Below are 12,986 nucleotides of genomic sequence, written 5' to 3'. Positions count from 1 at the left end.
TTTTAGCAGCCTGACTGCATGCATTTTCGTTTCTTAATTTCCTAATTTGTTTCATATTTTAGTCACTAATCAGTATAATCACCAAATCTCTAGATCATAAATTCATAACATTATACATTTATACCTCATAACATCATATACCCTACTTAATACCCTTACTTATGATCTAAGCGCCAAATTAACTTATTGTTTTTAACTTTAAACATAGTAAAATATATATATTTTTTTTCAATAAAGTGCTGATGTTGAAGGATCTAGGAAAAAAAGAACGAATAAATAATGTTTCAAATATAATATAATATATATATGTATAATTTTAATAGCTAAACATTAAATAACTGCTAACTGCACTGTCTGCACTATTGCAGTGTATACTGTTCACTAGTAAAGTATATATATTATATATATATCAGTTAATAATTAAGCTGTTTATTGAACATGCAGATTAAATTTGAGAAGTTGATAATTGATAATTATTTTAAGTTTAATTAAGTACCTATTTGCAAGTTACGACCTTCTTTCTCTTTGCTATTCGCTCCCACCTCACAATTAAAATGTGGAAAACTCGAATTGTGTCCTGAGATATTTGATCTCTATTTCCCTAAATAAAACTTGTAATAATTTGTTAATACTCGAATTGGGCTCGCAGTCGCAACAGGTGTGGTTATTGAAAAATGTAATCTTAAATTATTATATTTATTGTAATATATTATTTACTTACTTAATTTATATTTCACTTCGGAGTTCAGCCACACAGACATACAGCAATGCAAAAACAAAAGAAAAAAAAATATTTTAAGAGAGAAGATGCTTTGTTAATTTGTTAAACAAGTCTTCGTTTTTTTTTTTAGGGGGGGGGGGGGGGGGTTGTCATTGGGCCATCACACTGAGTACGCATATACTAGTTATCTCATCCATGTCAGAAACACCGTGTATACTGTATAGGTACTTCAATAACGTAATATATTATTATTTTTATTATTATTATACAAGTTTTAATTTTTAGAAAGATGTGTCATTTAAATACCTAGCTATCTTCCCTAATTAAGTTATTAATCTAATAAATTATACCTATAACGCAAATTGCAAATATTAATTATGGACAAAAAATGTTATAACTACCTAACCGATACCTATTATGAAAAAAAAATTCAATAATAATTTTATAGGTGCCTAGTACTTACATCAGAGTAGGTAACAGTACATACAAAATTATTTTTGAGGCTTTATAACCAACCTCCAAGTGGTGTCTCATCCTGAGTAACGCTACTACGCTGAACTAACCTAAACTATAGTTTTCCCAAATAAATAAGCATGGACCCACCCAACACATTTACTCAATAAACTATGCAGGGTACAGGTATTTGAAAAAAAAATACTTCAGGACCCAACTACTTATGTCACGTTTTGAATTTGGGACCAACTCGGGGTTATCCACTTATCCCTAATAAATTATCGTCGCATCAGCCAGTCAGCCAGTGTAAAATATTTAAATACGTCAAAAAGTATGACAGGTAGTGAGGTACTTGTTAGTTGTTACGACTTTTATATTATAATTATAATCGCTATTGACTATTGACTTTATGTTATACCTATACAGTAATTATTGGTATGTAATAGTTATTTGTATTATAACATAAACAAGATATCCCCACCATGACAAAATATATATTTTGTCATGATCCCCACCATTCTATGAGAAGACTATGGTCTATGTTATGCATTTATATCTAATTAGTATTTATGTTTCGCCAACCAATATATATACCTAAGTGTGTACTGCAACATGTTCATATTTTGTTCAGTGTGTTTACTGTCATAGTTTACGTTACCTATACTCGTATAATATTAGTGTAACATTCTAACATAAGCCCATAAGTAAACTTAGTTGTAATACCTATAAGACTTTGTTTTGTTCATTTAATCAAATTAATAAATATAAAGATGGCAAATCCAAATGTGAAAATCCAATATAATCAGGTAAGTACCTCTTTTATAATCCATAATTTTATACAAATATTTATTAGATACTTATTATCTTTATACCTAGCCATCATGGCACATCTTTTTAGACTTAATAAGTTTAATTTTATGTTTAATTGGAATAACAATTTGTTTTTATTAATCTTTTAATAAAGAATTTTTATTTATTAGTTAATGAATTCTAAATTATAATACTCACAAGGTAGGTACCTATCAAAATAACTTTTACCAGTTATATTGAAAAATACATACCTACTGGGAATTTTAACCCTCCAAAGTACTAACCAGATCTAATTTGTTACCATAATTCACCCTCAGGCCTCAATGTTGAAAATCAAAGCATTTTACTGCTACCGAAGATTTTTTTAAATATTCTATTAACAAATATACCTGACATAGGTAATAATTATATAGCTATGTGACATGTTTGTATTTCACAAATAAGTCATAACTGTATTTGAGTAATTCTCTATTGTTTAAGATATTTATCAACAACAGTTTTGTAAACTCAGTAAGTGGAAAAACTTTTGCTACAATCAATCCGGCTAATAAAAAGACAATTATCAATGTTGCTGAAGGAGATAAAGTAAGATAATATTATTTAAATCAGTGTAGTAAATATTTTTAATAAAAATATAATTTAATATTATTAATTTATAAACATTAATAGTGTCAATGGTGTGTTGGTTAAATTATGTCTAAATGATTGTCTAATCATTTAAAGTCTTTACAGAACATAAAAGACAGAGATATTACTATCTTATAAGTTATAATATAAGTAATGACTAATGGGTACATCCATTACTTATTAGTTATTACCCCAATTATTAAAGATAGTGTACCAGGCATGCCCAACCTTTTTTAACTTGCTGGCCACATTTGAAAGGTAATCGGATAAAAAAGTCCCGAAAAAAACGAATGAAAATATATCAAAATTGAATTATAAATATGTCAAAAATTGTATTAAAAAATACATTAAAGTTACATAAAAAATCATATAATATCATAAAAAATAGAAGGGAGCTTATATAATAATAGTGTATATATATATATTAATATATATATTTAATTTTCAAGTTCCTTATTGAAGATCATATTTTTGGCTTTTGCTATAATTTAGTAATTTACTTTTAAGTTTTAGTGTGATGATAATATGGCATATATCAAATGTATAGATAAATATAAAAAGTTTCAGATTATAAATGTTTTATCATAAATTGAAAGGTAATTAGCAGAAGTAATTTTTATAAAAAATTAGTTTGTTATATTAGGAATTCATTCTGGATGGTTTTTCAAATATAGTAGACTAATAAATACATACAAAATTACTATAGATACTTACATATAATTTGAACTTTGATTAGGAACATTTTTTTTTTGATAAAAGCAGACAAACTTATGAATAATCTTGTATTACATTTTAAAATCTTAGATTTCAAAAGAAAAATTTTAATGAATTCTCAACTCAAAATAATTTGCTAATTTCCGTTATTTGTTAAGATTTGAACTTTAAATGCTTATAAAAAAAAACTGTGACTAAGGATTTTTAATATTTTTCAAATGTCATTGTAACAATTTAGTAGGAGCGTTATACACAATTTTCAAGAATTTTTACTAAACAAATAAGGTTTTATTGACATTCATAGAAATAAAAACTAATAAAATTGGAAAATAAAAATATCCCTAAACACTAAACAGTTCAAAACAATCAAAATATTTTGAAAATTTTATCGTGTATAGAAAATGCGAATATAAAGAACTAGTGAAAATTTCATGTTTATACACGAAATTACATTGTTCATTTGTTTAAGAGTTATACCAAAAACCAAAATCGATTTAGTAAAAGATCGATTTTGCGTAAGATTCCAGTTATTCATTAATTTTGCTTTGTTTTTCACGGCGCTTTTGACCCTCCAAAATACCAACTAGATTAACTTTCCTATTAGAAAAGATACTTTTGAAGAAAATCCAAGCACTTTTGTCTTTTACTATCCTAAAAGGTGATTACAGACAAACAAAAAAAAATAAAAAACACACATCATTCATCATTGTAAAATCAATACATTCATCGTTTACTCAGAATCTCAAATTATTGAATATCTTGTTTTACCATAGGAAGATGTTGATTTGGCTGTTAATGCAGCAAGGGCTGCTTTTCAACCAAATTCTGAATGGCGTACAATGGACGCATCTGCTCGAGGCAAACTGATCTATAAATTCTCAGAATTGATAGAAAAAAACAAAATTAATTTGGCAAATTTAGAATCGTTAGACAATGGTAAACCGTATAGTAGTTCTTTATTAGACGTACAGTTGGCTGTTTCAGTTCTTCAATATTATGCTGGATTTGCTGATAAAATTCATGGAAAAACTATACCATCAGGTAGGTAGTTATTTATATTATAAATATATGAATCAAGGCTAATTTATTTTTAAAGGGGTATCAAGGGAGGGTGACTTACAAACTTTGAATGTATGGGCGTATATATTTACTGACACAGTTATACCTCGTTAACATTGATACTATTACATCGTAGACTTTTAAAACCTAGTGTTTTGTACGATACAAACATTTCATTATAATATTGTTTCTATACTTTGTATATAATTGAAATCAACCTTGCATCTAGTGATATCGAAGCTGGGCAAGTAAACCATTTTTTAACTAGTTAAAGTTAAGTTATCCTAAAATAAAAAATAACTAAGCTAAGTTAATGTTAGTTTTAAAAAGTTACTGAATTTGAGTAACTAAGTTAAGTTACAAATTTTCATGAAAATAATAACTAAGTTTAAAAAGTTCTTGGCAAACTGTTGTTCAATTGTTTGTTAATCTGAAAATAATATGCATGGGTATGTATTAGAAACCAAGTACTAACTAGGGACACAACTGAAATTAGTGAAGTTCTTCAGTACCTACTCCGGCGGCAACGGTGTTTTATATTTAATTTTGGGACAAAGCCGATAAGGCGATAAGGTATAGTAATCGATATATCTAGAAGAACCCCACTCCCCTATGAGCGTAAACCAGCTATTCCCGGTCAGCCGCCGCTAATATTACACAGGCCTATGCCGTGGAACGATATTAATTGATCTATTAATTAGTTGTGTGGTACTCGTGTCGAGCACATTAATATATTACGAAAAACGTCAAATATGCTCTTAAAGCATGATGAACATAAAAATATGATCAAGCAAGTAAAAATCGAACAAATATGCAAAATTATATTGGTAAATTTTAATTCTCTGAGTGATGAAATTAATTTCTATCTTAATCCTCATTAATTTAAAAAACTATGATAAATGGATAAATATCCGCTCTCTACTAATAGTATATCTATATGAATAGAGTCCAAAAAACATAAAGTCTACATGTAAAACATCTAATGGTATTATGTGTAACATAGTAAGTAATTACTAATTTCTAAAGATTAAAAATGTTCACTTGCACTGTTATTAGTTATTATTTGTTAAAATATTACCTTTTATAGATGGACCATATTTTACTTTCACCAAACGTCAACCTATTGGAGTAGTTGGATCAATTATACCATGGAACTATCCAATTGTTATAGCCATAGTAAAATTGGGGCCAGCACTTGCTACTGGATGTACTGTTGTATTAAAACCAGCTGAACAAACTCCTCTTACTGCTCTGTATTTAGCTGCATTATCAAAAGAGGTAAAATTAAAAATATATACATAAATACATTATAATAATATTTAGTATAGGTAATATGAAATATTCTATACCTTTTAGACTGGATTTCCCGATGGAGTCATTAACATTGTACCTGGGTATGGTCCAACTGCAGGTAAAGCTATATCTAGCCATCCGGATGTAAATAAAGTGACCTTTACTGGATCGACAGAAGTAAACATCAATTATTAAATAACTGTTTCCATGATTTGAATTTAATATATTTTTGTTTAAAATAAGGTTGGAAAATTAATTATGGAAGAAGCTGCCAAGTCTAATTTAAAACATGTTTCATTAGAATTAGGCGGTAAAAGTCCTCTTGTAATATTCGATGATTATGATGGTAAACATTTTGAAAATTGTTTGTGCATTTTTAATTTATAAATACAAATATACTGTATTATATATTATTATTATATACAGTCGACGAGGCTGCTAAGATTGCTCATGATTCGGTATTTGTCAACATGGGTCAAAATTGTTGTGCTGCTTCTAGAACATTTGTTCAAGAAAACATTTATGATGCATTTGTCAAAAAAGCCGCAAAATTGGCATCTGATAAGAAAGTTGGAGACCAATTTGATGCCAATACACAAATATGGCCTTTAGTAAGATTTTAAATTAATAATAACTGCATTTAAAGTATTCGATGTAGGAATATTTGTTATGCATACTATTTGTCAACCTACTTTAATAAATCATGTAAAATTATACCAAATATTGTTTTACTTAATTACATTTTCAGGTAAGCGAAGAACAATACAACAGAGTCTTGAGTTATATCGAATCTGGTAAAAAAGAAGGTGCCAAATTAGAAGCTGGAGGATCTAAAGTAGGTGACACAGGTTATTATGTGTACCCTACTGTATTCTCAAACGTGACTGACAATATGAAAATTGCTAGAGAAGAAGTAAATATACAATTTTATATACTGATTTTAATGATTTTTTAGAAAAGATGATATTAATTAATGTACCAAATATAATTTTATAATACTAACCACTAAGTACATCTTATAAAAAGCATAATGTGTCATTTGTATTTGTTCAGATATTTGGACCAGTTCAGCAGATTATTAAATTCAAAACTTTGGATGAAGTGATAAACCGAGCTAATGACACTAAATATGGATTAGCTGCTGGAATATTAACTAAAAATATGGATACTGCCATGAAGTATATGGACAATATTAATGCTGGTTCAGTTTGGTAATTATTTAACTGTAAATACAAACAAAGTGGTTTTGGTTTTTTGCTGTCTCGCAACCTAGAGTAGCGCATAGGCGTAAATATGGTTTAAAACCTGGGATTTAATTTATTATTATACTTGTGAGGTTAAGGAATAGGAAATATTTAGGGGGCTTCAGGAGATTGTTTTTGGTGTACCCCTCCCCCTATTTACGCTTACAGTCAAAAGTATACTCCATCACCATTTTATGGTAAAATTATCTATTGGTAAAATATTTTTAAAAAGACCCTAATAATAATATACATATAGAAGAATATTACTTTCAAACATTTATTGCAGGACTCAATATAATTTTCTTAGCCCAAACAAGTGGCGCTTAAATACCCATTTAAGTTTAAAATGTATATTGTTTACTTTACACAACACATATTTCTGGCCCGTCAAAATCTTATATAATAAATAATATAAAATGCTAATAACTAATAAGCTAAATATAAGTAATTATTAAAAAGTTATTTTATAAGGTCATAATTCATAATATTATGTTATTCTCAATACCAAGTATCAATATTAATATATTACCTATGTTTGTTTATTGGTGACATTTATGAAGTTGTATCAAGCATTTTGATTTTAAATTTCTAATCGAGTTCAAGTCTCAAAATGAGTTAACTATACCGGGTATATCTATTTTATGTTTTGTACACGCTAGTGTAGTTATTTTTAAAGAGACATACTTTTTTGGGTTACGAAAAACTTACATTTTTAATTATAATACACAATATTGTTTATTACAAAAAAATATCTCTTAACACATTGGTTTTAACACTATGTAAAGAAGGTAGGTAGGTTTTTCTAGAGCAGTGGTTCCCAACCTTTTTGACACTATGGACCACTAAGAGAACTTTCGGTGTGTCATCTCAATTTTCGACCTTGTTTTTCTTATAAACACAAATTATTTTATTTCGCTCATTTTAGAATTTAGAGTTTCTGAATAAACAAAAAACAATGAAATTCCTTATAGCTTATAATCCTTCTTATAATAATGTTTATAATAAGACTGATCAATATATTGAGAAAAGTTTAAAACTATTAACAATTTAACACAAATTACTACTATAAAAAAATGTACATCAAATTAGTATATATTTTATTATAACGTCTAATGGACCACCAATCAATGTCTCGCGGACCATGGGTTAGGAACCACTGATCTAGAGTCTACAAATATTTTACATGGTGTATATTAAAGCAATAATTCAAATACTACTGATACATATAATTTATTGCATTGGCAGTTTTACAACATTAAATAATATTAAACTATTAAAAAAAAAAAATAGTTATCAATTTTGTTCATAATAAATTGCAGGATTAACAGTTACCTTGTCTATTCAGCACAAATCACATTTGGAGGATTTAATCAATCTGGACTTGGCAGAGAATTGTAAGAAATTTAAATCCTACATATTTTTATATGACTAATTAATTAAACCACTGTTGTGTTCACAGAGGAGAAGATGGTTTAAAAGAGTACTTGGAAATCAAAACTGTCTCAATCAGACAATAAGCAAATACAAAATATATATACATCAATATGTAATTTAAATATTCCTTAATTTTATTATTAAAAACAAACCTTTGAATTTTTTTTTATTTGTTTATTGATATTACCTTATATTTTTTTATTTATTTTATAATTTCAACGCCTGACCGCAATTTTACAACACATATAACATATACATAAAGACATTTTGGTACAATGACAATACTTAAGTTATATATGAGTAGTAGAGTAAAAATAAGTAATATAAAGCATTACATGTAAAAGAAAACAAGAGAAAAAAGAAACTTATAAAATAAAATAAATTTAAATTATTACACAAATAAACATATATATATATATTCTATAATGTTTACAATTAGGCATTTAGCAGATATCTAATCAATTAATTACATACTATTTTACTATGGTTTTAAAGTAATTAACTAATATTCTATTACTCAGATATTATTTGAAAAATAACCAAATATATAAGAAACTGCTAATTAGAATCCATAGACCTTTGTGGCAGGGGAAGCCAACAAATATTTATATTGTTTTTCCCTATAAGCTGAATAGGAAACTGTTGGTTCCATGCCCCAAAATTAATAAGCTTTCTAGGAGAGAGCATAAAAACGCTCTCCGATCTGCATTATGGCCAAAATGTTTTTAATTTTATATATATTATAAGACAAATATTCCGGTCGACAATACTATAGCCAATAGCAGCTAAATTATGATTCAACCAAAATAAATTGAATCGAATACAGTCATCCAAGATATTATTCGGTTTAAATATTTTCTATGAAAATATTAATTGGTCTAAATATATTGGCAAAATTATTTTTCAACTTTTTATAGCCTCTCCAAATTTGGTTGTTTTAAATTTTGTAAATTTTTATATTTTTATAATGAGTATAAATCATGTATACATTGGTAAAATAATCTTGTGAGCCAAAATCAAAATTAATTTGATTTGAATTTGCATAAAGTGGATCTAGACTAAATCTTTATGATCAATAGCTAATAGGTAATTTCAGTTTCCTCCATTAATGATCTTGGTATTATCTACTCAGCTTATCTATGTTTTAGTCCTCACAAAAATGCAATGGTTAACAGAGCACTTAAAGTCCTAGGGTTCATCATACGCAATACAAAATAATTTGAGGCAGTTGGATGCCTTTGTACTTTATACTATGTCCTTGCCCGTTCTCTTCTTGAATTTGGATCTGTGGTTTGGCATCTGTATTTAGTTAATGACCAGCTGTGACTCGAACGTGTCCAAAACAAATTTTTAAACTTTATTGCCTTCAAAATGAATATTTACCACAAACCTCATGATTACTCCAATATAAGACAAGTTTTAAATATCCCTACTCTTGCCTCTCGCTGTGATAAAGCAGATTTTTTAAACTCAATTCTAAATGGTTCTCTGGACGTTCCTGATCTCATTGCTGCCATTCCTTTCAGAGTTCCTTCTCATTCTTCCAGAAACCAATCCCAATTTAATGTTTCAACTCATAAGACCTTATGGGCACAATCATACTCTACATCGCATGCTCAGAGCTGAAAACGACCAATAGTCCTTAGGCTACTATTTCTACTTTACTTTTACTAAAATACTACAAACCATAATACCATATTATATGTACACTGAAATATTGCTATCTAAATTATTTCTGTATTTAATTATGTAATTATGTAACTATCATCACACCTAGAGATGGAGAATTTACGTAAAAAAAATATCGGTAAATTTACCGGTAAATTTTACGGTAAATTTACCAATAATGTTGTAAAAATGGTAAAATAGCTAAATCTTAGAGCCATTGTTATTTTTTACTATTATACATTAGTAAATACTAAATACGATTCGTATTAGGTACTAATGTTGTATACCTACTTGTTAAATCTAGTTCTTTCTAATAATAACAATAATTAACAAAAAATTTAAAAAATGAATCTAAAATACCTATTGTTCTGTATTAGACATTAGTAATTAGTACATTTTATGAAATATGAATATTGAATTATTCATATTACAATTAATAAATAATTTAAACTAAACTAAACTATCAAAATTCACATTACCTTTATTTCTTTTTAAGTCAAAACATTTATATTTAGACTTAACTTTTGTATTGATAATAGTATATTATCAATATCACATTATCTGCATTCTTGGTATCTCCCTATAAAATCTTTCCTAATTACCTACTGATATTTAATGTTCTAATATATATTAGGGGTGGCAGAATATTGATTTTATAGTATATAACAAACTATATAAACAATAACAAGTATATAAATTATAAATATTACAAATGATAATATCACAGAAGTTCCTTTTTCGGTTTACCTACTTTGGTCCAACCTGTTTATTACCTATAGATTCATCTTAAACCGTGATTAGTACTTTATTCATTATTGTATTGTTAACATTTGATAAAAAATATATCTCTTTACAATTTAGACTAGGCGTTTTCGATTTCATTTGATTAGAGAGGTCACACAACATTTTTTTTTGGTAAAAAATAATTTACCGGTAAAAAAAAATTGGTAAAATTTACGGTAAATTTTTTTACCGGTAAAAAATTACCTGGTAAATTTACTCCACTCACATCTCTAATCACACCTACATCATATTATTTGTAAACTATGTAAAATTGCCGTTTTGGTGTTTAATAAACAATAATAATATATAATTTACTATTATTTTTAACATATAAAATATATTAAAGGTTATTTGTCTTTTAAAATTTGTATTGATTTTTGCATACAATTCTGCACTAGTACCATATTGTTTAAATTTGAATACTATAATAACAGTTTATGGACAGTTTTTAAGGTATAATATTATAATATAGTAATAAGTAATAACGTAAAAACACAAGAATTAACGATCAATGTAATATTTATTTGTGGATTATTCACTTTTTCATAGAATTTTTTTCTGGATTAAATATTTTATACTACATTTAACTGAATTATTAATAATATATGATTATTCAACTGGCGGTACTCCCAATTCTTCATCAGTCCATTCTGAGTAATCAGGATATGGAAAATCTCCCTATAAAGATACAAATCAGGTACAAAAATATATTATAATATACAACCAAGTCACATTAGAAATACATACAAGCAAATGCTCAGGTTCAGAGTAACATTTATACAAAACAAATGCCAAAACTATTCCCATTGAAACGTCGGCAATAGTATTATTCCTCTTATCTTTTGCGGTAAATGGTATTTGGTCACGATAGTGGAAATCATAGTTTAAATCTAATACATAGCTAAAACAAATCAGTAAATATACATTATTTACATTATAATTACTAACTAAGACTTAAGAGGGTGCTACAATGGCATGCATTGTCTTTATCTTACAAACTCATAACATAACAAATTGTATGTTCTGAATATTCTAATTAACTGATTAATATTGGAGCGAATTGACCTATAATCAAATTTAGAAGTAAGAATATTATCTAGTGAACCTGATAGGTTTTTTTTTAGGGTTTAATTTTAAAGAAAGTTATGAGTATCTTAAAATTATTAATGGTTTGTGCATTTTAAAATACTCATAACTTGCTTTAAAATTAAACCCCCAACCCCCCCCCCCCACCAAAAAAAAAAAAAATTGAAAACCTATCAGATCCACTAGATAATATTCTTACTTCTAAATTTGATTATAGATCAATTCACTCCAATATTAGTCATAACAGAGTTAAATAAATTATTCAGAACGTGCAATTTGCGTTTGTAGGACGGAGACAGCGCATGCGGGCATAGCATTCTCTTAAGAATAATAATGAAATATTAAAATTTTTTATGTTAATAATAATTTGTAATTATTTTACTTGTCTCAACGGTATTAAGTACATAATAATTTTTTTAATCTTTAAAACTGATAAAAACAAAGTAACATAATATTTAGTCATTAGCAGGTCTATAAATAATTGATAAGTTTAAGTATTACCATTGATTATAAATACTTTTTTTATAGTATTTACAATCAATTGTATTACTCATTCTAAACATAATGGGTAGTGAAATAGGTAGTTTTAGGGAAGATTCTGGATACAAGACCACCTAAAACTACCTATATAGGATGTCTTGAGGCTTGCCAGGCAGACATTTTTTATGAATCCTACGTGTTACGGTGGTAAGTAAAATTAAGGTTGTACGTACTCGGAGTTCAGTGATTCTCTTGGAGCTACCGACTTGGTCCGGGCAGACGACACATGCAGAGGTCGAATCTGTTTTAATAAGCACACATTCCTGAGAACGGTTTTTTTTAGCAAACTTAAACCGCTCATAGTTTCGAGTGATGAATGCCAATGGTCAGACGCGTATAAATTTCAGATAACGAGAAACAAACTTACAAAGCCGTATCCCCGCTTGTTCTAACTCAGATTCAATGATTTGTACTGACTGTACTTGGTCAGTAGCCAGTACCACAGAAATATAGTATACTTATTATATCTGAATTCAGTTGTTGTAGTCCTCCGCAATAAAGTTGTTCTAGTCTACTCTCCGACATCTTATCAATTAGTTATCCGATTAAATAAA

The 12,986-nt window shown here is 27.6% G+C and overlaps 2 protein-coding genes across 2 annotated transcripts; one reads left to right on the top strand and one right to left on the bottom strand.

Annotated features, from left to right (window-relative positions):
* Nucleotides 1-1,767: 1,767 nt before the first annotated feature.
* On the top strand, nt 1,768-8,520 carry LOC132951289 (aldehyde dehydrogenase 1A1-like). The gene is made up of 11 exons (XM_061023095.1): nt 1,768-1,980; nt 2,465-2,569; nt 4,099-4,366; nt 5,472-5,662; nt 5,741-5,854; nt 5,921-6,023; nt 6,104-6,288; nt 6,426-6,590; nt 6,731-6,888; nt 8,241-8,315; nt 8,381-8,520. Exons 1-11 carry the CDS (start codon nt 1,945-1,947, stop codon nt 8,436-8,438), a joined length of 1,458 nt encoding a protein of 485 aa, XP_060879078.1. The 5' UTR covers nt 1,768-1,944; the 3' UTR covers nt 8,439-8,520.
* Nucleotides 8,521-11,307: 2,787 nt separating this feature from the next.
* On the bottom strand, nt 11,308-12,933 carry LOC132951292 (uncharacterized). Its single transcript, XM_061023107.1, has 3 exons — nt 12,606-12,933; nt 11,554-11,707; nt 11,308-11,484 (listed from the first exon to the last, which is right to left on the bottom strand). Exons 1-3 carry the CDS (start codon nt 12,731-12,733, stop codon nt 11,416-11,418), a joined length of 351 nt encoding a protein of 116 aa, XP_060879090.1. The 5' UTR covers nt 12,734-12,933; the 3' UTR covers nt 11,308-11,415.
* Between the last annotated feature and the right edge of the window lie 53 nt (nt 12,934-12,986).

The sequence above is a fragment of the Metopolophium dirhodum genome, chromosome 8 (assembly GCF_019925205.1).
Source record: "Metopolophium dirhodum isolate CAU chromosome 8, ASM1992520v1, whole genome shotgun sequence".
Taxonomy (NCBI): domain Eukaryota; kingdom Metazoa; phylum Arthropoda; class Insecta; order Hemiptera; family Aphididae; genus Metopolophium; species Metopolophium dirhodum.
The sequence above is the reverse complement of the archived record's forward strand: the minus strand, read 5'-3'. Positions and strand labels throughout refer to the sequence as shown.